Raw genomic sequence first — 23,009 nt, 5'->3', positions numbered from 1 at the left:
GTGACACATGCGCTGCAATCAAACAAGCCAAGCGGTTAAAGCCTCTGTGGTATGGAGGGTGATGGCTGAAATATAAATATGGGGAGGCCTGGCAGATCGATTATATCACACTCACACAAACCTGCCGAGGCAAGCACTACGTGCTTACAATGGTGGAAGCACCCACTGGATGGCTGGAAACATATCCTGTGCCCCATGCCACCACCCAGAACACTATCCTGGACCTTGAAAAGCAAGTCCTGTGGCACCCCAGAAAGAATGAAGTCAGACAACGGAACTCATTTCCAAAACAAGCTCATAGACACCTGGGCCAAAGAGCATGGCATTGAGTGGGTATATCACATCCCCTATCACACACCAGCCTCCGGGAAAATTGAGCGATACAATGGGCTGTTAAAGACTACACTGAGAGCAATGGGTGGTGGGACGTTCAAACATTGGGATACACATTTAGCAAAGGCCACCTGGTTAGTCAGCTCTAGGGGATCTGCCAGTCGAGCTGGCCCTGCCCAATCAAAACTTTTACATACTGTAGAAGGGGATAAAGTACCTGTAGTGCACATAAAAAATATGCTGGGGAAGACAGTCTGGGTTACTCCTGCCTTGGGCAAAGGAAAGCCCATTTGTGGGATTGCTTTTGCTCAAGGACCTGGGTCCACTTGTTGGGTAATGTGAAAGGATGGGGAAGTCTGCTGTGTACCTCAAGGGGATTTGATCTGGGGTGAAAACAGCCAATGAACTGAATGGTATGATGTTAATTGCTGTATAATACTGGATGTTATCACTTTTATGGTTGCTACATGCCATATCAACAGTATTACAGTAAGAATCACCCAGATGAATGAAGAATGAACTTTGATGAAACTGAGTAAAGTGCAGTGGTGATGGAACCAGAACTGGCTCCAGCATGGAACAATCCCACACCACACACCATCTCTCCTGCCCTGAAGGACTGTTATGACAGATGGAACCCAAAGTCATGGACTAAATGAACCCAGCGGACATTTTAGAGGGATGGCCCACAGACTAAGGGAATTGTATCTGTGTATATATCAAAAGACAGTGCAGTGGTGGTGATTAACTGCAATGTATTGGAAAGGGTAGGACCTGGGCATGATGTAGATGGTATAGAATAAGGGGTGGATACTGTCCTGGTTTCAGCTGGGATAGAGTTAATTTTCTTCCTAGTAGCTGCTATAGTGCTGTGTTTTGGATTTAGTATGAGAACAACATTGCTAACACACTGATGCTCTAGTTGTTGCTAAGTAGTGCTTACACTGGTCAAGGATTTTTCAGCTTCCCATGCTCTGCCAGGTGCACAAGAAGCTGGGAGGGGGCTCAGCCAAACTGGCCAAAGGGCTCTTCCATACCATATGGAGTCATGCTCAGTATAGAAACTGGGGCAAGGTGGCTGGGGGACAGCAATTGCTGCTCGGGGACAGGCTGGGCATTGATCAGCAGGTGGTGAGCAGTTGCATCACTTGGGTTTTGTTCCCCCCCATTGTTTTCCTTTTAATTACAATTTATTATTATTATTTTATTTCAATTATTAAACTGTTCTTATGTCAACCCATGAGTTTTCTTACTTTTGCTCTTCAGATTCTCTCGCCCATCCCACTGGTGGGGGGGGAGGGTGAGCGAGCAGCTATGTGGTCCTTGGTTGCCAACTGAGGCTAAATCACGACAGCATGGAAGAAAGACCCCCAGAAAGACGGACTCCTTTCTGCCACCTGAAACCTTCAGCATGTCAGACTTGTCACGACTACTGTAAGTTACGCAAGTTTAAAAATGAATGATGTTTCAGTATTTAAGCTACTGTGTCAGCCTACATCTTGAAACCCCGTTCTTACGGCTGTGTCGTGCTGCTGCCCAGGCCCCCGGGAGGGATGGGGGCTCCCCGGGGTGGCAGGGAGCAGGGCAGCTGCGGGGCACCAGGGGCTGCCCCAGCTCAGCAGTGCCCATGGCCGGGCAGGGCAGGGCTGTGGGGAGCTGGAGATCAGCCCTGCTGCAGCATCTCTGAGGCAGGGGCTGACGGCCCCAGGGGCTGAAATGGGGTCCTGGCCATGGGTAGATGAGGCCAGGCAGGGACTGTAAGACCTGTTACTCTTCTGCAGTCAGGGCAAGTCACTTCATCCTTTTTTGCTTCGTTTCTGCTTTGTAGAGTAGTCAAAACTGAGCTTTCTCCTATCCACCAAAACTACAAATAACTGCATGGCAAGAACACTCTTCTTGCCTTGCAGCCCAAGGCTCAACAGAAGATCTGCAGATGCTGCGGCAGAACAGTTGTTCATAATGTGCTTGCCAAGAAAACTCTTTTACTCACTCAGATCAGTCATCAAAGCTTCCGTCTATCTTTATCTGAACACCGAAATGGAACTGAATGCTCTCCAAAAACTTCACAATCGCTGGCATCTCACTGTTTGTAATCCCCTGCATCTGTCTTGCTTTTATTTTCATGGGGTTTTTTGCTAGCGAGATAGGTGCAGGGCTGTCTTTCAGTCTGACAAAAGTGAACCAGCCTCTCAGGTTTCATTTCCAAGGAAATTCTAATTTCAACAAAACACCAAGAAAAAATATTTGATTCCACTTCGGGGGGTGGGGCACAGGTATCTTCACACCAGAGAACATTTGCTCTCACTTAGCACCTTTCACATGTGCATATCAGAGCACCTTCACAAACTAGAAGGTTAACGAGGAAAACAAATGCAAGCTGAGGACTTCTCAACCAGCTCTGAAAGCAAGCTCCTAGTTGAAAAAAGAAATTAAAAAAAAAAAAGTGGGATGTTATTGCAGAAGATACATTCCTAAAGCACCAAGCTGGCTGGGACTCCAACACGAAGCCAACACCTCCCTCCAAGTTAATTCCTGCCTACCTTCAAGCTTGAGTTGGCTGATTTAGCAAGCACTATGCATCTCTTAAAATCGTGATGGCTGGAGAAAGCTGTGGAAAGAATCAGCAAGCAGCAGCATCACCTGCAGATGCTCTTTCTTAGTCTGCGGCTGTTCTCCGGAGGAGGGGACAGTTGTTCAGGCCCTGATCGCTCCCCAGTCACCTGAAGGCCTGACACAGATCTAGCTTCACTGCTGCAAGTACAGTAGGGCCTGGAGAAGTGGTCTTTTACAGCAGATGCTACCACTCCTTTCTAATGAAGGGTGATACCACCCCATTTGTTCACAACATTGATGTGAAGGTTTTAAACCCATGCTTAGCGGTTTTTCTGAGGGCTGCAGACAGGAGCAGGGGTGCTTTCACTCTGTCCCATCATTGGGATTCCTCAAGTCAAGAGAAAGCAGCAATGCTGTGGGTTAGCCCCGGTAGGCACCCAGACACCACACAGCTGCTCGCTCACACCTTCCCTCCCAGCGGGATGGGGAAGAGAATCGGAAGGGCAAAAGTGAGAAAACTCATGGGTTGAGACAGACAGTTTACTGAGAGAAAAAGGGACAAACAAGTGATGCAAAAAGCAATTGCTCACCACCAGTTGACCGATGCCAGTGCCCAAGCAACCACAACCCGTGGCAAACAAGCCCCTCGGTTTACTGCTGAGCGTGGCGTTGTACGGTGTGGGATAGCCCCCAGGCCAGTCCCGGTCAGCTGTCCCGGCTGCCTTCCCTCCCAGCCCCTTGTCCACCCTCAACATACCCACTGGGGAGAGGGCAGCGTGATAGACAGGAAGGCTTGACGCCGTGCAAGTACTGTTCAGCAGTAACTAAAACATCCTGTGTTAACGTTGTTTTGGTCACAAATCCAAAACACAGTACCATACTGCTATGAAGAAAATTAACTCCATCCCAGCCAAAAGCACTACGAGCAAGTTGCATTAGCTCCCACCCCCAAATGGCTATTCTCAGAGTAGAGATAAATTCCTGGCAGAGCAATGTTTGTTTGTGCCACAAATAATCTCAAACGATACCATTTGTCTCCCCACATTTCAAAGTCCCATTCAAGTAAAAAGCAGGGTATCTTGCATGAACTGTGCCCATTTCAGCAGAAACCTCAATAACTCTCCAACAATCAAAACTGTCTGTTACTATGTCATTAACTAATGAGGTACCTTTGTATGATTATTAGCCATTCTGAACCCAGCAGAGAACATAAATCAACTTAATTTGTAGGCACACAGCTCCTTGAAGATGTTTTGTGCACTAATGATTTACAGTTTTAACTCATGTTTTAGTTTTCCTTTCCTTACATACTCTAATAATTCCCTGAAGTTTGTCTTATGTTTATACAATCCTTTTTTTTGCCTCTGAGAAATGTATGAGGTATGATGTTCCAAATGACAATGGATTTGCACACACTTACCCCTTTTTTTATACTGGAAAGAAGAAAATAACAGAGCAATTTAAGTGTACAACTTCCTACAGGTTAAATTTATCCAGCTGGACCAATTAGGAAAAGCTAGATCCCAATCAGTAACAGTTAAAAAGCCATGTTTGTCATTTCCGGAATAATAATTAGAGAAGAATTAAAAATTTCCAGATGAGAAAGCTCTTCCTCTACGTCTAATGAACACACTAGAAGAAACTGTGACCTTTTAAACAGCTAGAAATCAAAAGATAGCATTAATACTTCTACAGAAGCTACCAAAAAAAACCCCAAAACAAAAAAATAAAAAAATATCAAGAACAGCTACTTTAATGTGCTACTTCAGAGAATATTTCTATGCTGAATACTTACTCTGAAAAGAACTTCTTGTGCCAGATCCAAGACCTTCTGAAGTTATTAATATTCTGCCACCAGCTTCAAAGGGAACAAGATTTGCCTTGCAAAATAATCAAGAGAGCTGCAACTATTTACAGACGACTTAATTTATGGCAGCTTTGGTTGCAACAGCTACAGAATTTAGAAAGAAAATTAACTGTATGAGTAAAGTGTTCTGGTAAGCACCCAATTCAAACACTTTAAATATAATTAACTCTCCAAATTTTAAATAATCGGGTTGTAATATTCTATACAAAAAATGTTCCTCTTTTTTGGAGGAGAACGGGGGTGGGACATCTTTAATATGTATCCAGCGTACACATTTAACTATTACACATATAAAAAGGCAGTAAGTTTTATACAGAAATTTATTGTGCAAGAATGATTTTCATGCTCATTTACAATGAAATAATTAAAACAAATAATCATGCCATTGCTTAATTTCAACACTAAGCAGAATATTTACATTCAAGTTTACATGTTTGTTCAAGTTCCACGTATAGTATTGTCAGAATTAAGTAAGAATGCATCTTCAGATCAAGGTTGGCATTTTTTACGTTGAAATATCACCGCCTTTCAGATATTCACTGGAAATGACAAATTTCCTTTCTTTGCAGTACCCTCATTTCCCAGCTACTGTACTGGGGAAACAAACAAATGAAAAAACCCAAACAAAACCAACTTGCCGAAATCAGCGTCACAAATATACATCAATCTCTAATTAGCCAGTCATTTCCAACTTGTTAAACGGAAAGGAGGCTGGAGTATACCTCTGTATAACTGACTTTTGGAGGACTGTTTATGTCATCTTTGCAAGAGATCATGCCTTAAGAAAATAAGCCTCAGGACAATTCTTTCACAGAATCTTATATTAAAAAAAGATCTGTTTTGTCAATATTGAAGTGAACATCTTATAATAGCACCAAACACACTTTGGAACTTTTTGGCTTTGTTTTCTTTTTAACCATAGGGATGACTAGGAACACAGCATCATGGTCTGACACCTTTTTAAAAACAAAAACAAACAACAACAAAAAAAAAAACCAAAACCCCCGAAACACCCACCCAAAACATATGCTGTATAGCAATAATTTTAAAAAAATAAATCAGCAGTTCACAAACAGTTGAAAAATATTTTTAGTGTGCAGAAATTCACACTGTAACTTTTTGACGCTGCTTCTTCCTCTTCACGCTCTGTGCTCTAAAATAAGTTCAGCCTTCAGCCCACATTTTCTTAGCCTGAGCACAAACCTGTTGCTCCTTCAGCAAAGTTTGCTAATACAGGCTTCTCAGTTATCTCCCACCCACCCCGACCCCTCTTTTATTTTTTAAACTGAGCTGAGAATCAGCTAATACAATATGCGCACTCAGAAATGGTTCTGAATTACAACTTATCATGGTCCTGTTGAACAGCTGAAAAATGCAACAGAACTTTTGTTTACTTTCAGTTCCATGTGATGGCTACTATTTTAATCCATACTCTCGTATCAGTGCTTCACCTACTGTCTAGGTTTCACAGGGGCCTTTAATTATAACAAAAGAATCAGAGCATACCCGCCAATATGCTGCCCTGACTATTACATAAAGTTAAAGGACAAAGTATAGTGATTGTCTTAGATTTTGGCTATTAACGTTATGGGGAGATACTGATTTTGAAGATGCAAACCTAAACATTCCCATATTTTAAATAATCTTTGTATTTGGCAGAGACTATTTCACTTTTTCTGTCTTCACGTTGTGACATCTCCTGCAGAACTTGTGGGTTGAGAAACAACCGTAGAAGGTTGTACTGGTAACATTTCTAACTCAGATTCACGTACAAAGATGACTGCATCACCACTGACATTTATTAAACACTGAGCCTGGAAAAAAAAAAAAAAAAAAGACGACAATATGCAGTTACCAAACACCAAATAATAATATATTTTATGTTTACTTATATCAGCTAGATATAACTACACAGATAATAGAAAAGTCGACAGAGATCACAGAAGGACAAATTATTAGAATTTATTAGTGAGGCAATCTCTGCCATATTTCCTTTTATATCCACTCACTTGTGTGTTATCAAACACGTAGACAGATTCTCGTAAGACCACCACGAATTAAATAGCTGGGTAGCTGTACTTGCTTTCACTACTGTTTTGAACATATTTCATGTACCAAAACCACCATATTCCACTGTTGTCTTTACTAATCAAGTTTTGTCCCTTTATGTCCAAAATGGAGCATTTTATATCAGCAATTCCAGCTATTTTTACGTGGAGTTAGGATGAAAACCCTAACCTTGCAACATCAGAAAAGCTAAGTAAGTTCAGCACTACTGTTCAACTGTTCCCTGCAATTTACTTCATTCTAGTGAACTTAGCATTTTTACCCATTTGGGTATTTAGGAAGCATATTCATAATTTTGTGTTAACTCAGGTGTTCAAGAATGCTCCTGGCTTCTTTAAACAAACATTATGATGACAGATCCAGAAGTGTTATGCAGACATGGCTCTACAGGGTTGCTGTTTTTTTTAAATATATAAAATGTGTATTTGTGTCATACGAATCACAATAGCACTGTTATTTCATATCATAAGTTACCTGATTTTTGTTTGGATTCTCCATGAAAACACACTGCTTCATTATGTAGGAGACAACTGCATTCCCTCCTAAAGCTGCAACATGAGCTCTCACCATTGCAAACACTTCAGCAATAAAAGCATGGAGAAAACCACTGACACCACCCTCCTGAAATGTAAAAAAAAAAAAAAATAAAAACAATTACATTTTATGTTAGGTATAGCTACAAGATGCTGAATACTTTTCTTACATTTTTATCAGCTGAATATTTCAGTGAATCCTAAATGGTATATTGTACAGCACTTAAAAGCTATTCACTGTTTAATGAGTCACAGTTAAAAATCAGACCAATGGAACTTACTGTTTGAGGAAAAGAATCACAAGTAGGTTATTAATTTGTGACTGGTATTCTTTGCAGTCAGTATATTACATATACTCATACTTTTCAGACATTCCTACACCTCTGCAGGAACATTCAATATTCCAATGACAGTTGAATAATGACTTTTTTCTTTAATCAGGAAGGATACTACCCTTTTTTTTTTTTTTTTTGATAACTGGGAAGTAGGTAAAGAGTAATTTCTACCAAGGACTGAAAGAGATTTAGACTTCTTGGAAATTACTGGTAAGGAGTGGCCATTACCTTTGGTCACTGCAACTTCATGCATGCTAATGACTGTCATTAGCTCTCAACATTCACTAAAGAAATGATCCCTCCAAATACAAAGCAAGCAAGGGACAGAGCAGAGATTTGACAAGCAAGCTATTCAAGCTTTTTTTTTTTCCCTTGAAGCCCAAAAGAACTTCTGGCCATCCCATTTAGTGAAGTTTTTTGACTTGATGGTGCTTGTGGAGGATTTTTACTTCTTTGGTGCCAAGCTGAATAATTTAAATTGCTGTGAAAGGAGGAGAAGGAAAACAATGAAGTATGGTTTTTTTCTAGACAATCCTTATGAAAGAGTGTGAGCAACTACACTGAGGGGGGAAACCGAACACACAAAAACCAGGCAACTAACCAAAAAAAAAATCCACAGAAAAAAACTAAGGAAAGAAACTGATGAAGCAGAGCTCAATATTGGTTCAAAATATCTATAACATTTCAAAATGAAAGTTAAAGGCAAGACCGCTAGACTTCTCACGTGTATGTGCCACTGGAGAAAATGAAAGAGGTAGGTAGAAGAAGAGGTTAACTAAGCTGAACTTCAACAAATACAGATTGCCCTCATATCTACTGGAAAAAGTATAATCTACCCTGAACAGACTCATAAAGACATAAGGAAATATATCTTGCGGATGAAAATTGACAAACAAAAGGCAAATATAATTTCACCAATCCAAGCATAAAGCATGAATGAAGTCAACTGCAGCCAGAAATCAAAGTTTCAATACAAGTTTGTCATTCCTCATGAAATTTTGATTTTGTCCAAGTGCTTTAATAGTTACAGCAACTGATGGGGGAAAAAAAAAAATCTATAATATTATAAACCTAATACAAGTTTGATGACAACAGATAACAAAAGATTATAAATATCCACCTGTAAATGGCAAAACCTAAGAGCAATGGATAAACTGGACTTAAAATTATCATTATTTTTTTATATATACTTCGGCTTATGAAAGCGTTCATAGGGCTTCAATATTCTGTAAACTACCATAAGCAATACAAAAACACAAGTGCTGCTAATTATTTTCTGTAGAATCTGAAACACATTGCTCGAGTTGGATATAATTACTACTCTGTTTTGACTCTCTAACAGCCTCAGGGCAATAGTGTGCAACTAGTATTAAAACTGGTTTGTCACTCAGCCTATGCAGCTGAAATAGATTTAAATTAGCTGCCCTGAGTGCTGGAAATAGCACACTGACAGTATCACAGAAACTGTACAACCATCCCAACTTCACGGAGGAGTTGGATCAAATACTTGAGCAACCTACCTCTGCTGAGATCTGCTATCACAGTTATCAAAGCTTGCTTATCAACTATTTAATTTGTATCTACAGAAGCTGCAGTTAAGCACAGAAATGTCACGTAGCCATTTCCCTGGTCATACCATATACACTCTTTTGAAAATGCTGTCCTTTTCGCACAGATTTCTCAAGTTAAAAGGGGCCATAACTTGCAAAATCCAAACAAGATGTTTGTCTGATCAAACTTTCTCTAGAGAGCTTGCAACTCATTTTTATGAAGGCTGATCATTTTTATTAACATCTGCTATGTAATTTTATCAATGTGTAATTAGCAAGAAACAGCATACTCTTTGGCACTGACAAACCAGGCAAGAGGTACATTCTATTTCTGTGGCCAGAAATTGTAGCAGAAGCATGCAGCTACTTCCCAAAAGGACATGAAAACGATAAGGAACATGTCTTGGATTTTTGCATGCTCAGAGGAGTATCTGTTGTCCAGATCCAGACTGGAGTTCATTGTTTGAGCATCACTAGCTACACCCTGTAAGCCGCTTGTGTGGTTATATACTCTATGGCATGCTTTTTAGATGTTAATCACACAGAGCTATGTTACTGAGAATGGACAGAATGTAATATTAAAAATCAGCATAAGTTATATATATGATATGGGAAACCTTACATTAACCGAAGAATTCTAAAATCCAAATACATTGTGAAAGTTGTTGATCATTGCTAAATCAGAGAAGAAAGGAAATTTTTTTTTTTTTTCATTTACATTAATCTCAGTTTTGGGTTCAAATGATCCCAACTACCATTGTTGGTCAAAGACCCATTTTTTCCACATAGTTCTGTTTAAGAATTCATTGGTTTAGTGTTATATCCAAATTCAACAATGTCAATGGTTAAGTAACCCCTTCCTAACATTGCCAAACACAAAGCATGCTCTATGACAAGAGCAGTGCAATGCAACTTACTCCCCATTCAGCACCTACCCTCCAGGGACAAAAACTCTATTCCCTTGCTGTGCCATACCTCAATTCAAACCTCTTCACGTATTTACCTTTGATTATTATAATTAACAATGTGCCAATCCCTGATATACAGCTCACCTCACGCAAAGAAGTGGTTTCTCGTATAAAAAACATGTTGATTATCCCAAGATATTTGGTTATTTTTGCCCCAGGCAGAAAAGAAAGAGGTGTCATCTTAACAACTGAGACAGTAGAATTGGTGCATGATGGAACAGAACGGTGCCGTAAGTATCCCTCAGTCAATGGACTTGCTTTATCAAGTGAAGCGGCTAAAAATATGGGAAAAAAGAGGAGACAGTAACTATCAAGTAAGATCAATTACTATATCTCAAAACACAAAAACTCTTCTTTATGGTTTCCAAATAGCTTGGTGACAACATTCAGCTGCCTGTGATGCTCAGCCATATCACGTGAGAAAGGAAATTATCATGCAATGCATGCAAAAGGAGACAAAAAGCTGAAATGGAATTTATTTGGAAGAGTGGCATTCCTGCAAAGGAAAACATTGAGGCGAGTAGCTGCACATACAACAATCAGTTATAAAGTGAAGGTAAAGAAAAAAGTGCCAACATTTTGAAATACATATTCTGCTGGAGGAATAAATTATAGGAAGTGTGAAAGTTGTTGTGTTTCCCCAGTGCAGCATTTTCCATTAAAACAGATATTAATCTCTGCTAATTTAAGCAAGATAGTCAGACCTGTGGCCAAAGAACTACTGAAAAATAACTCACCACTTGCTAATTTAGTGACCATTGCCTTGACTGTCACCTTGGTGATTGCTTCCTGTTTCTCACCAAAAATTTTCCAAGATCATACATACACCTACATCCATGCAGTGTATGTTATATAATTAGTAGGCATACACATTTATTGATAACTAATTTTTACTTAGCGAACAGAAATACTATATTTTGCTTTTTATGATACTGGTTCATAAACCCTATATTAGCTTACAAAGACATTAACAATGTCGGCAGTTTTCACACTCAGGTATTCATTCTACAAGTGATCTGCAATACTATTGCTGGGCAGGAAACTCCACTATTCACCACTGGGAAATCAGAGATATGTCTCGGATTATCGTAACGTGGTAGAAACAGCCGCCTACTTGTCTTAATTGATCCGCGCCTTATGGTCTGAGCTTTCAGTTTAATGAGCTCTATCCAGCTGTTGCATCTGTCTGCAAAGGAACTGTAATCAATTGACGTTGCTGAAAACACAGACAGAAAAACAAAAGAAAAAACAAAGAAAAAAAATATGGATGATGTCTCTTGCTCATCTCAACGCTCCTTTTGAGGAAGCAATTATCTGTGTCTGAGAGAGAACAAACATCCCTTTCCAGGTCTGTTTAAAGGAAAAGTTACAGTATAGGTTTGGACTTGTCCAAACCAGTGTACCGATTTCTGGTGATGTCCCAGCTGTGAACCAACTGCCTGACTGGGACTTCATCACTGAAAAAACATGCAAATACAGTCATTAACGACTTATACTAGATTTTTTTTTTTTTAAATCTCAATTTAGGTATTAACTTCTGGCTTCTTTAAGTTTATTTAAGCCTTGTTTAATTTTCATTGCTATTCTTTTCCTCATGAAGAGCTGCTGATCATGATTTAAACTTCCTAACTACCTTTATCAATATCTAACCTATGGACTGAAAAAAAGCTTTGGTGATGAGGATAAGAGTCACAAGCTGAAACAACACCTTGGTTTTAAACATAAATGAATTTTCCTTACAAAATGCTGTCCTCCTTCCCCGAACGTCCCCCCCTCCAGTAACACACACCCCCTCCCTCCCCCCCGCCATTTACCATTACAGTGAGAAGTAGAGTTGTTTCTGCTATGACTTTTGGTATTAGTTGCAGGGGTGTTTGCATATCTTTAAAAAAAAAAAAAAAGTTTTGCAAACACCGTTTCTTCATTATTGTGAAGAAACGGAAGGAACACATGCTAACTTCAAATTAAGACAAGCAAAAAAGCTCTCTCTCAGGGAACTAGTTTTCTGTCAGATAAACTGATATCAATATATCTGACAGAGACACTGTTATTATTAACAAATCTGACTTTTGTAATTAAAAAAACACATTAAAATATTACGGTATCATTAAGCCACACCAGAGCATGCATTCTCAGTTAACTAGTAAACACTTCCTGGATTAAGACACATCCAAAAAGAGTATACCAATATCCCAAGAATGCTCATTCTGTTCTGGCATATGGCTAAATTAAGTAAACTCACCTCTCTGAGCAGCAGGAATACCTGTGTGGGAACTTGCACCCTCCAGGGCTTCTAGTAAGACAAAATGAATTCCATTCAGATAGTATATGAGCAGAGTCAAGTAATACAGGACAACAGCTTTCTTCTTATAAAAAGAAATTTTTAGAGTAAAATATGAGAAAAAAAAATCTTCTATATATACTATACTATGTACTTTGATAGCACATAATAAATTGGTATAAATAATTAACGTTACTAAATCCGACTTGCAAATTATATGATCATTTACTAAAGGTCATTACTGTATCAGGTTGCATACAAATATTTTTAAAATAACAATCTTACTGAAAAGTATGTAAAAAATGTATCAATATATTAAATAAGCTGCTAAATAAATGTAACTACAATGAAACCTCGAGTCTACTTGTGAAGAAATGACAAATGAAATAACTATCTAGTTGAAAGCCTCTAAAGTGATGTAGAGTACAATATGGAATGTGAAGAACATCAGGAAAAGTGATATATGTGAACAGGCTACCCTCTACTGGTCAGTGCCCGTTATACAAGTAGCACTGTCTAGTAACAGCGAAAAAGACACCAGTCAGAAATTTCTGGATAGCTCCTCTTTTTGAAAATAAAGGTTAACAGTATCATAATGTGACCAATTAGAAGTGAAGCAGACACAAATGCATAAAAATAAAAAAACACAACCACAAAGCATAAGAATATTATTGCTGAAATTAAAATGACCTCTGAAAATACAAGTAAATGTGATAGGCACCCTCCTCTTTATACAACTTATGTAATGGGCAAAAAAGGCAGCTCTTTAACATTTTAGTAAAATAACATTTACAATAATTCACAGATACTAAATTTCCTATCACTAGCCATTTTGGTGGGCAGATAACCCAACAATGGAGAAGGAAGTAAAGACAGCTGACTTCAATGAATGACGACATAATTTTTAATACAGTCACAGAAGAATTGTGACAACCATTCTTGAAATGCAGCTCTATCTCAGGTAAAGTATAGCAGCTGTTTAACAGCTAAAACATGCTGCACTGTACGAATTGTTTACTATGCAAATTTAGGCTCCTTTCACTTAAAAAACAATTGCATACAATTTTACTCAACAGAACAACCAGTATTTGCTAGATAAGAGTATTTCCCACCATGAAAACTATGAGATTAATTATTTGAGGCTCACAATACATAGAGTTATTTTATATGGGCCATTTACAGAAGCAAAGCAGTATGAGGCAAGCCTAATTATTAAGTAATGTATAATTTTTTAAGACAAATGACATCCAACACCCAGTGGTTTGCATTTTCAATACTCTAAATGCACAGATAGAAGAAATGTGTCTAGACAGGAAATCTACAAAAGACTATATACATAACGATCAGCCAGCCCATCTTACGTGACTCTCAAAAAATTTGACTTTAGAAGTGAACATATGCTTAGGTAGCAAAGAATATTTAAAGTGTGTGAAAGTACAGATATTTTAAAGCTACTGCAACAATGAAAGAGCAGAATTCAAAATCAGTAAAAAACAATAGTTCGGTATTCTTCCATTTAACTGACCTTTAGCTGGTGAGAATGGTTGAGAAGCAAGGGGATCAGAGCAAAGCTCCAATGGAAATTGTAGCTGTTCTTCATTGTCTGTGGATGCTTCAACAAAGAAAACATACCCAATTGATAATTAACCCGAAAATAAGTTTTGCCAGCAATAATAAGCACTACAGATTCAATTTAGTCAGGTCTGACTGGAACAGATTTTTTCAGCATATGCATATAGTGATGTATGAACAGTTAGATGTGTGACAATAAATCCAGCTGCAAAATTGAACAGAACCTGTGTTCTATTGAACGGGATCTGCTTAATATTTTTTCCTGAAAATACTAAGTCAATTCATCTATTTTAGATTTGATTCTACAGTTGGATCTGAGTTAGCTATACATTACAGTAAAAAGTAATGTGATTTATTTCACATAAAAGAAAACAAACAATTCACTGTTAAGAAGTAAGGTATAACTAATGTTTTAGAAACATATGGCTCTGTTCTACTACCTAATTCCATTCTTCACAATGGGGTATCTTCAAAGGTCTGTCTAAATTCCCATATCCAGATTGCATACATACATTTCTAGCGTAAGATGGTGCTTCCTTAGCAAGATGACATACACAGACTGCAGCAGTGTCTTCTATTCCCTCCATAAAGCTATATGCTTCACTGATCTCCAAAAATATTACTGACCTACTTAAGGCTTTTTTGGAGTTCTTTTTAAGTATTATGAATAATTTATTTTCTGCCTTCTTGAAGTAAGGACAAAATTTGCTACTTATAAGAACAAGTACTCTCTAATGACTTACACCACGTTTCAAAATACAATGGAAATGTCGTCATCTGTTACTAATTCTTTAGCGTAAAATATTCAAAGAAAGATGGTACATGGAATAAGGAAATACCAAACATTTTTTTCATGTTACTCTAAGTTTGTTGGTTATGTACAACCAATTACCTAATACTTGATAAGTAAGTCATCCTGCTGGAGGTCACATATATGAACTCTAAAAACATCTGTGTTACGACTTTACAATTTTATAGAGCTTCCCCCTAAAAATGTGTGTATGAAGCTGAAATTAAAATGTAGACTCATTAGGTACTGGGGGGGAAAAAAAGGGAAAGAAAAAAGATTATATTTTATTTTTACATGCCTCACAACATTTACCTCTTTGCTGTGATTTTTCTGTAGGGGCTTTGTTGGCTTGTAATGCTTGGTTTTTATCAAATGTAATTGCAACAGCTGTGACTGCAATCTGAAAATCAGAAATATATGGCATATTAGGTAACTTAATCTCTCAGGCAATCTGCAAAAATAATTTTGGAAAAAAGACAGCTTTTTCCATAGAAAAAGGGGCGGGGGGTGTGCCGGGAAGGAAGGAATCATCTAAGTAGACATATTAAAAACCCTTCACAGCAGAGCATAAAAGGTACTAAGGTCCACTGTTAGAACATAGACATGACAGTGTTTGTCCCACATTTATGATTTTGTTCATCAGTTCTTTCCTTCTTTCTAGGTAAACCAACATAAAAAAGAATCATAAAAACTCATTATCATTGCATTTGTGAGAGAGAGAGAGAGAGATATGTTTAATTGACAAGAATGATGCTATACTTCTAAAGAAAACATTTCATTTAAAAATAATGAAGTATATTGCATCACCCTGAAACTGAAAGGAAAAAAAAAAAAAAAACCAAAACAGACAGTTATAATGACAGCATACTTAGAAAACTAGCGTGCCATATTCTTGTAGTGTACGTGGTAACACCTTTTAATGGATATCTACTCAGGACTTTTCATTTCCTATCTAACTAAAAAGATACACACTATTAAGATGCACTGTACTCATGAAATGCCATGTCATCCCATGATTCCCAAAACTGGTGAACTCCATAGGTCATCCTTTTTCTTCACCGAAGATTATGGCCTTACGTTTTACTTCAGAATTCACCACACATACTAGTAAATGAAATCCTAGTCTAGTTTGCTCTGAGCAGCAAATGTTAATTAAAGGCCAAAACTAGCATGCCTACATCCTGAAAGTCAAAAGAAGCAGTTTACTCACCTGAACTAATTCATCCTCTGGTAGAGCAACTGTAAAATTTACATGACAAAGGCAGCAGGGAACCATAGATCGTAGTTTAAAATACAAGCTCTGTTGAAGACAAGACGTTATTTGTGTTACTGTAAAAAATGTATCCTTTACTTCAGAGAAATTAAAGATCAAAACTCTTTTCATAGTAGAAATCATCTAATCATATTTCTTGAAGAAGAATTACAGGTGTGAAAAGTCAGGATAGAATGCAAATCTCCTGTGTAGCAGTCTTTACATTTCTCTTTCTACAGTACACTACCAATCAAAGGACTCATTCCGATTCAAAAAGCTTTGGAAATCCTTAATATACTAAGAAGGCTGAATCCATCTTTAGAGCAGCTTACAGACTAATTACAGACACTTTGTAGTCTAATTCCAAAAAGTAATTATGAAGAAAATCTTATTTTCAGTATAGCCTGATTTTACTTTGCTTCCATTTGAACAATTCAAAAAAATGTTTGAAACAAGATTCTTACCTTCAACAGATTCTCACAGAGATCATTAAAGTTCTTATTAAGTGTTTGATTTGTTAGGTTAATGTTGCTTAATCTGGATACTCTTACTGCTGTGAACATCTGAATTAGAAACACACACACTTATTTTTTTTTCCAATATATGCCTGTATGTTATATTAAAAACAAAACAAATTCATAAAGAAGGCAAATAATGGGGGTGGGGGGTGGGGGGGGGTGGAAAGAAAATAAAAAAACTGTAGCAACAGTAAGAGTGCTTATTGCTCCTATAAACAAAAGGCAAGTTTTCTGTGAACTAATGTATATGAATATATGACACAAGTGATTAAGCAATATATTAAATACTCTATGTGCTTTTTACTTGCTTCATAAAGGAGTCATTCTACCCGATACATACTTTGTTAACTGCTGTTGAAAATTGTATGTTAATTACATACAGTAACGTAGACAATAATGGAATGTCATATACAGATACACAGGCAATCCCATCAACTTGAGAGTATGCTGCTGGTGCAGTCATATTGCTGTCAGGTTTGAGCTGTGCCTCTGCAAAGCACAGTCTTGCATTGTGCCAATTAGGTGTAAAAGCTCACTTAGATCTGTTTTAACTCTCTCTCTCCGAGACTGAATTGTGTTGTACAAACATGACCAAAATGTTTAAACAATTATACATGGAATTTTTCTCTACTCACCGGATTGGCTTTACCCAATTCTTATTTATCTTAGCCTATTAATGTTATCATATTCAGTGTCTCACACTAAGTAAAACAGTCAATAATTTGTTTCTTTTAGGAGGTTTCAAAATCTAGCCAAGCTCTTAAAAATGCCCTAAAACTTAAAGTTCATATTTACTGTAATTGTTTTCTAATTTTTGTATCAGGTTCTCTGTTACATAACAGCATTGAAAAAAAAAACCACAAAGAAACAAGTTCTCATACCCTATTTTTCTTACCAAAATACTACTTTTATTTCTAACACAAGAGTATTCTTTTAATTTGTCTTTCAAAATTAGTGATCTCTAATATATATTTAAATTACTACAGCATATTTAAACACAACTCATAAAAAAAGTTTTAATATTCTTTGAATAACCTTACTTGAATTTCCGGTGTCCAGTTATTTATACCAGGCATAATTTCTGTGTTGCAACTGTAAAAACCTGTAAAGAAAATATTTGGGGATATCTATGTTGCACACTGAAATATAAAAATATTTTTAAAGAAATATATGTGACCTTACTTGATGTTTTTCAAGTACTTTCCCTCATGGGTTTTTGAATATTGAATAATATACCAGAAATAAGACCAACATTCAAAAAACAAATGTAGCATCTGAAGAATACAATATAACATACAGAAGAAACACATTCTTTCTGTTATTCATACTGCAGTGAAAAAAGGGATAGGAAAGACAGAACTCACCACTTCTAAAACACTGATTCACTACAGAATTCTTATTCTGAATATTTCTTCAACCACCAAAAAGCAAGGCCAGAAATATCATCACGTTGAGGAACATGAGAGAGGCTACAATGGCATGAAATGCAACAGTGACAGTTGCTCCCCATCACGGAGACTGGGTAACTCATGTCATCTGATGCTAAGACTAATTGGTGAGACACACTCCCTGACTACTTCACAGAACCACTCCTTGTGGAACCCACAAAACTCCTGACTAGTTCATCCTGAGCAGGGAAAAGCATTCAAAGAAGTTTTTAGCTCTGTTCAAGATATACTTAAGCATTCTTGTATGAAGGACGAACACCCAAAATCCACTGCTGCTCTGCCTGGTTTCTAATAGACAAACTACGTACAAATGAGGAAACTTATTAAAAAGGTGTGACAGGAAAAGCTAAAAAGCTAACCTTTGACAGACAGCATAGAAATGCTTTAAAGATACCACCTAGAGACCGAGTGCAAATACGTAGTATTTACTAACAGAGACTTGAAAAGACAAAAAAAAAGTATAATGACTGAACAGCAGGGTAAGAAGAGTTGTAACAGCAAATAGGCAATGTAGAAAATCTGAAGATATAACTAAATGAGCACAAAAGAGAAAAATCTGGTAGGGCCTATGTAAATGCACAAAATAAACTAGAAAAGAAATTGTGTAGCAGCTTGTGGAAGGTATAAATATTAATAGATTTTATTTCAAAACACCAAAAGCAGGAATCTTGTCGAAGAGTCAAGTAAGATATAGAAAGAACATGCAGAGATGATAACACCATAGCAGAAAACATGCTTTTTTTTTTTTTTTTTTTTTACATCAATGTTCACCACAGTAGTGGAGCTTTCCACAATAGTGGAAAACCAGTCCCTTGTTTATTTTCCATCAGAGAACCTGTCTTAAGCAAAAGTGTCTGAAGGAGATATTGAACAAATAGGCAAATGAAAAATAAGGATTCATATAAACAACAGGAAAGGCAAAAGATGAAATAGCTGCCTAACTGGCATTGAACTCTAACTTAAAATTAGCCCACTACCAGAGGAGAGGATTCTTTAATCTTCAGGTAGTGAGGTGCTTTTAGTGACTGGGACCTATTAATTTGCCTAGTACAGGTATCTGTATTACCGGCCCATAGAAGCTATTCCAGAAAATGGCGTTCATGGGCAGATGGAAAAACAAGATACTGCAGAGGAGCTGATACCATTTTTCTAAGTAACAGTCATGGCTCACAAGCTGTCAAGAAGCACGCAGACAAAAGGCATGTGACTGATACAGTCTACTTTGGACATCAAAAAGCATTTGGTAAGATCCTTCACCGAGGACTCTAAGAAACCAATATGCTGAAGGGTGGAATGGAGTACCATTGAAGGAAATACAATTATTATAAGACTGTAAAGAGAGGGTCAAAATAAATGTTCAGTTTTCACAGGGGAGACATCTGTACCTCAGGATTGTATGCTTCAAACATATTCGTAACTTATCTGCAAAAGAGGACAAAATGAGATGACTGCTGATAGCCTTATTTTAGGGTCGTAAAATCAACTGCAGCGGGACCTAACAACGATTAATTGATGAGGAATAAAAGATTTGGTGGTAATAACAGGTAACTATGACAAGGATAGTTCTGAGCTCAACAGTACTCAAAATGATAAACACTGATACCAATTATTAGGAAGGAAACAGGTATGTGCTCAGAAGAAACAGAGGGAAACTCACAAAAATAAGAGAGGGAGGACAAGGATGACCAAATGTAGAGAGCAACTTCCATATAATGGACAACTACATAAGCCTCTTATCCAGATCCAGTTGTTCCATCAAGGATGCCATGACAGATATCTATACAACCACAAATAGCATAAAGACAACTAATACGAAGCCATGCTTCACTGTTCTTCCCAATATAAGAAAAAGGAAAAACCAAAGAAAGTTAGCGGCTGATACAAACCAAGCATAAGAAACTGGCTCTCATATGGGTACAGATCCTGATGCAAAATTCTATGAACACTTAAGGTGCACATGGGCTCAAAATGTAAACAGCCAAACGCACAGAGAAGTTTGACAAAGGCTATTGTTTACAAAGACAGTAACTTTCTTTCAGGATGCTGTGGAACTATGAACTGTTAGCATACTATTCTGTGGGATTTTTTTTTTTTCCTTACTCTTACATTAATGCAGTACGCATTCCCGTCTGATCCGTATCAGCAAGCAGACATGGAGTGATTCAGTACACCTCCCCCTATGTTGGATTCTTAAATAATTTCTAAATGCAGACAACTAAATGGACACAAAGTTCTATTGTCAGCAATGCAGCCCCAACACTTGTATTCATACTCTGAAGTAAAAAGACATTGATTTCAAGTCTCGTGATTGAATTTTGAAAATTATTCACTTCAATCAGCTTTATGTTCTCAAGTTGCAACACTTTTTAAAAATACATTTATAAAAACACTGAAGAAATTATAAACTACTCTATTTCTATTATTTGACTTTACTGCCTTCTACAGAAAATGACCAATACTGACTTGGATAAAAATGCTGTGGGTGATTTAAGCATTCCAAATTATTTTGGACTTTGCTTTTTTTAACAGCAAAGACTACAAATGCAGTGAACATAAAGACTTAAATTTACAGTATGGCACAATCACAAAGCAAGGAAAATACAAACACACTTGTTGAACAGAGAGATGTAAGGACAAATTGTTCACTTTAAATAACATTCATGGAATACCACACCAATGTGTCACATTATAAGGCTACAAATACTTCTACCTTCATTGACCCTGAAACCTACAGATTAGCCATTCAGTCTAAAAATCTTCAGAAATTGGTATACTGGTAGAAAAGATCTGATTGTTATACCCATATGAAGTAACAACAAATTTGCAACAAGGGCATGAATCAGTGAACTACAAAATGCCACACAAATACTGTGTTTACTGCAGTTTTCAATAAGCAACAATCCCTATAAAAGGCTTAATGACAAGCTGAACACTTCAAGAATATTGTCACTCTTACTCTTGAGCTTTCTTTTTTTTTTTTTAAATAAAAACAGGGGGGGTTTGTCATTTTGCAGCCTACAGCATAAATTAGAAAAATGTGTTTTTAACTATACCAGAAGGTGGTGGAACATCTGTCAGTAAAGAATGTACATCTTCCATTGCATCTGTATCATCAATCTGGAAAAAGGAATAATTGATAAAGATCATGTTGCTGTTCCAGTCAGAAGTCTCAGAAAGATGTAAAAACTTTGTCATCAAGAGATCTATATCTGGCAGCTAAGTTTAGATTTTAAAAAAGGATTCCATCAACCAGACCTCTGAATCGTAACTAGCAGCCTATGATATGCTTAACACTTCAAAAATAGTTCCCTTAATTAAATTGTATTAAAAATAAAGCAATGTGCACAGAACGCACAGAAACTGCAGTAGATAAGACAAGAATGATAAAAAGAGATTTTTTAAAACAATTTAAAATGCTGAACAAGGTTCCACACAACTTACAACTTTTTCCTCCAGCTAAGGACCTTTGGCTACTAGTGCTCTCATAAAGCCTGTATTATACTGATGTGATCATTCTCTGCCTATTCCAATGACACATAAAAATCTTTCCAGGACTTTAAAAACCTTGCTTAGTACAAAGAGCAGAAAATCAAATAGGAAAAGGCAAATTTGGGGATTATTAGTTTTTCCTATCCAAATAACCTCTACTCCATCCACTACTTAAAGACTTTTGTTATTTTAGATCAGATTGAAACCATATCTGCCCTGCTACCTTCTGTAACTATTTCAGTGTCATGTGTCTTTAGGTTCATTCTGCCTTACTGATCTGCAAGAGATCCAAGTTTACCTCTAACTCCAAACATTTACTTATCAAGTATTTTGGAAATTGTTTATATTTTAAATCCAGTATTAAAAAGAGTTCTCTGTCAGGTATTTGTTTCTCCTTCTCCCTCTCAAAGTAAGAGGAGTCTTTTTTTTCCTTAAAAAAAAAAAACAACAAACCAAACATACAGAGAGCCTTACCTCTCATAATTGCCTTCCTAGCATCTGTTAGCATTTCCTCATCACTGTGAATTTTTTACCACTTTTTCTTACATATTTGCAGTGAACAATGATTTTACTCTTGAAAGGTCAGAGTCAGAAGCTTCACTAAAGCTCCTGGAATATTTTTTCTGACATCCAGTTTCCTAACAAAGACAGTAGTAAATTTTTCCACAGATGAAAAGTCCTTTTTTCTATAAATGAAGATTGAAGTGCCAAAACACAGGGATGCGTATTCTAGGACCAACACATTGACATAATGCAAACCAGTAAGTGACGGTCCTTAAACATCAGACCTTATTTTTCTTGCTAACTTTAGCAACATTTATAATGTACTCTATAGTACACTATAGTATACTTACATTTTTCCCTTCCACATGGAGATCTCCTCCTATCCCCTCAAGTGCATATACTACAGTTAATAAATAAGGTAGGAGGAAGAATTCTCCAAAACAGTAAAAAAAGAGCTGAACTCTGTTTGCAGTATATAATGCAGCCCTTAACCAGCTGATCTTTGCTTATAACATATCAAACTTCTTTATGAGGCAACTGGACAGAAGAAGTATGCTGAGCTTTTATTATTGCTATCTCTCTTCTATTTGACAGCCTTTAGAAGTGAAACAGAGCTGGGCTTATGTTTTTCTGGTATTTTTCATAACTTGTCTAAAGGATCTCTTGCAGTATAACAGTCTTTGGGTTTTTTTTTTATGCCTTACACAATCCTCTATTTTTTACAAAGGCATTTGACTCTTTTTGCATTTATCAAAGCATTTTCTGATTGGCTCATCCATTTCAATACAGTGCCTCAGAGAGCATGTATTATAACTTTTGTTTTGAGGATACAATTCCAATCCTGTCAGTCTACACAGATGATGGTATTAAAACAAAAATCTGTTAAGACCAGCTGCAAAAAATACTTCATGAAAACTGTCCTCACTTCTTTTTAATGTGAGAGTTAACT

The 23,009-nt window shown here is 37.1% G+C and overlaps 1 protein-coding gene across 14 annotated transcripts in view; it reads right to left on the bottom strand.

The window, feature by feature from the left end:
• Positions 1-5,721: 5,721 nt before the first annotated feature.
• C2CD5 (C2 calcium dependent domain containing 5) overlaps positions 5,722-23,009 on the bottom strand; it is a 69,187-nt gene continuing 51,899 nt past the window's right edge. For 3 of the 14 annotated variants that reach the window (XM_075506484.1, XM_075506396.1, XM_075506432.1), the window contains 11 exons: positions 21,121-21,184; positions 17,660-17,721; positions 16,566-16,664; positions 16,060-16,149; positions 15,162-15,249; positions 14,013-14,099; positions 12,449-12,499; positions 11,321-11,422; positions 10,291-10,481; positions 7,295-7,441; positions 5,722-6,567 (listed from right to left, as the gene is read on the bottom strand). In XM_075506484.1, the coding sequence (XP_075362599.1) occupies positions 6,436-6,567; positions 7,295-7,441; positions 10,291-10,481; positions 11,321-11,422; positions 12,449-12,499; positions 14,013-14,099; positions 15,162-15,249; positions 16,060-16,149; positions 16,566-16,664; positions 17,660-17,721; positions 21,121-21,184 (1,113 nt within the window). In that variant the 3' untranslated portion in view covers positions 5,722-6,435. Of the gene's footprint in view, positions 6,568-7,294; positions 7,442-10,290; positions 10,482-10,943; positions 11,035-11,320; positions 11,423-11,609; positions 11,664-12,448; positions 12,500-14,012; positions 14,100-15,161; positions 15,250-16,059; positions 16,150-16,565; positions 16,665-17,659; positions 17,722-21,120; positions 21,185-23,009 lie in introns of those variants that run through there. The other 11 variants (XM_075506413.1, XM_075506438.1, XM_075506404.1 and 8 more) reach the window with 8 other exon arrangements.

The sequence above is a fragment of the Mycteria americana genome, chromosome 1 (genome assembly GCF_035582795.1).
Source record: "Mycteria americana isolate JAX WOST 10 ecotype Jacksonville Zoo and Gardens chromosome 1, USCA_MyAme_1.0, whole genome shotgun sequence".
Lineage (NCBI taxonomy): Eukaryota > Metazoa > Chordata > Aves > Ciconiiformes > Ciconiidae > Mycteria > Mycteria americana.
The sequence above is the reverse complement of the archived record's forward strand: the minus strand, read 5'-3'. Positions and strand labels throughout refer to the sequence as shown.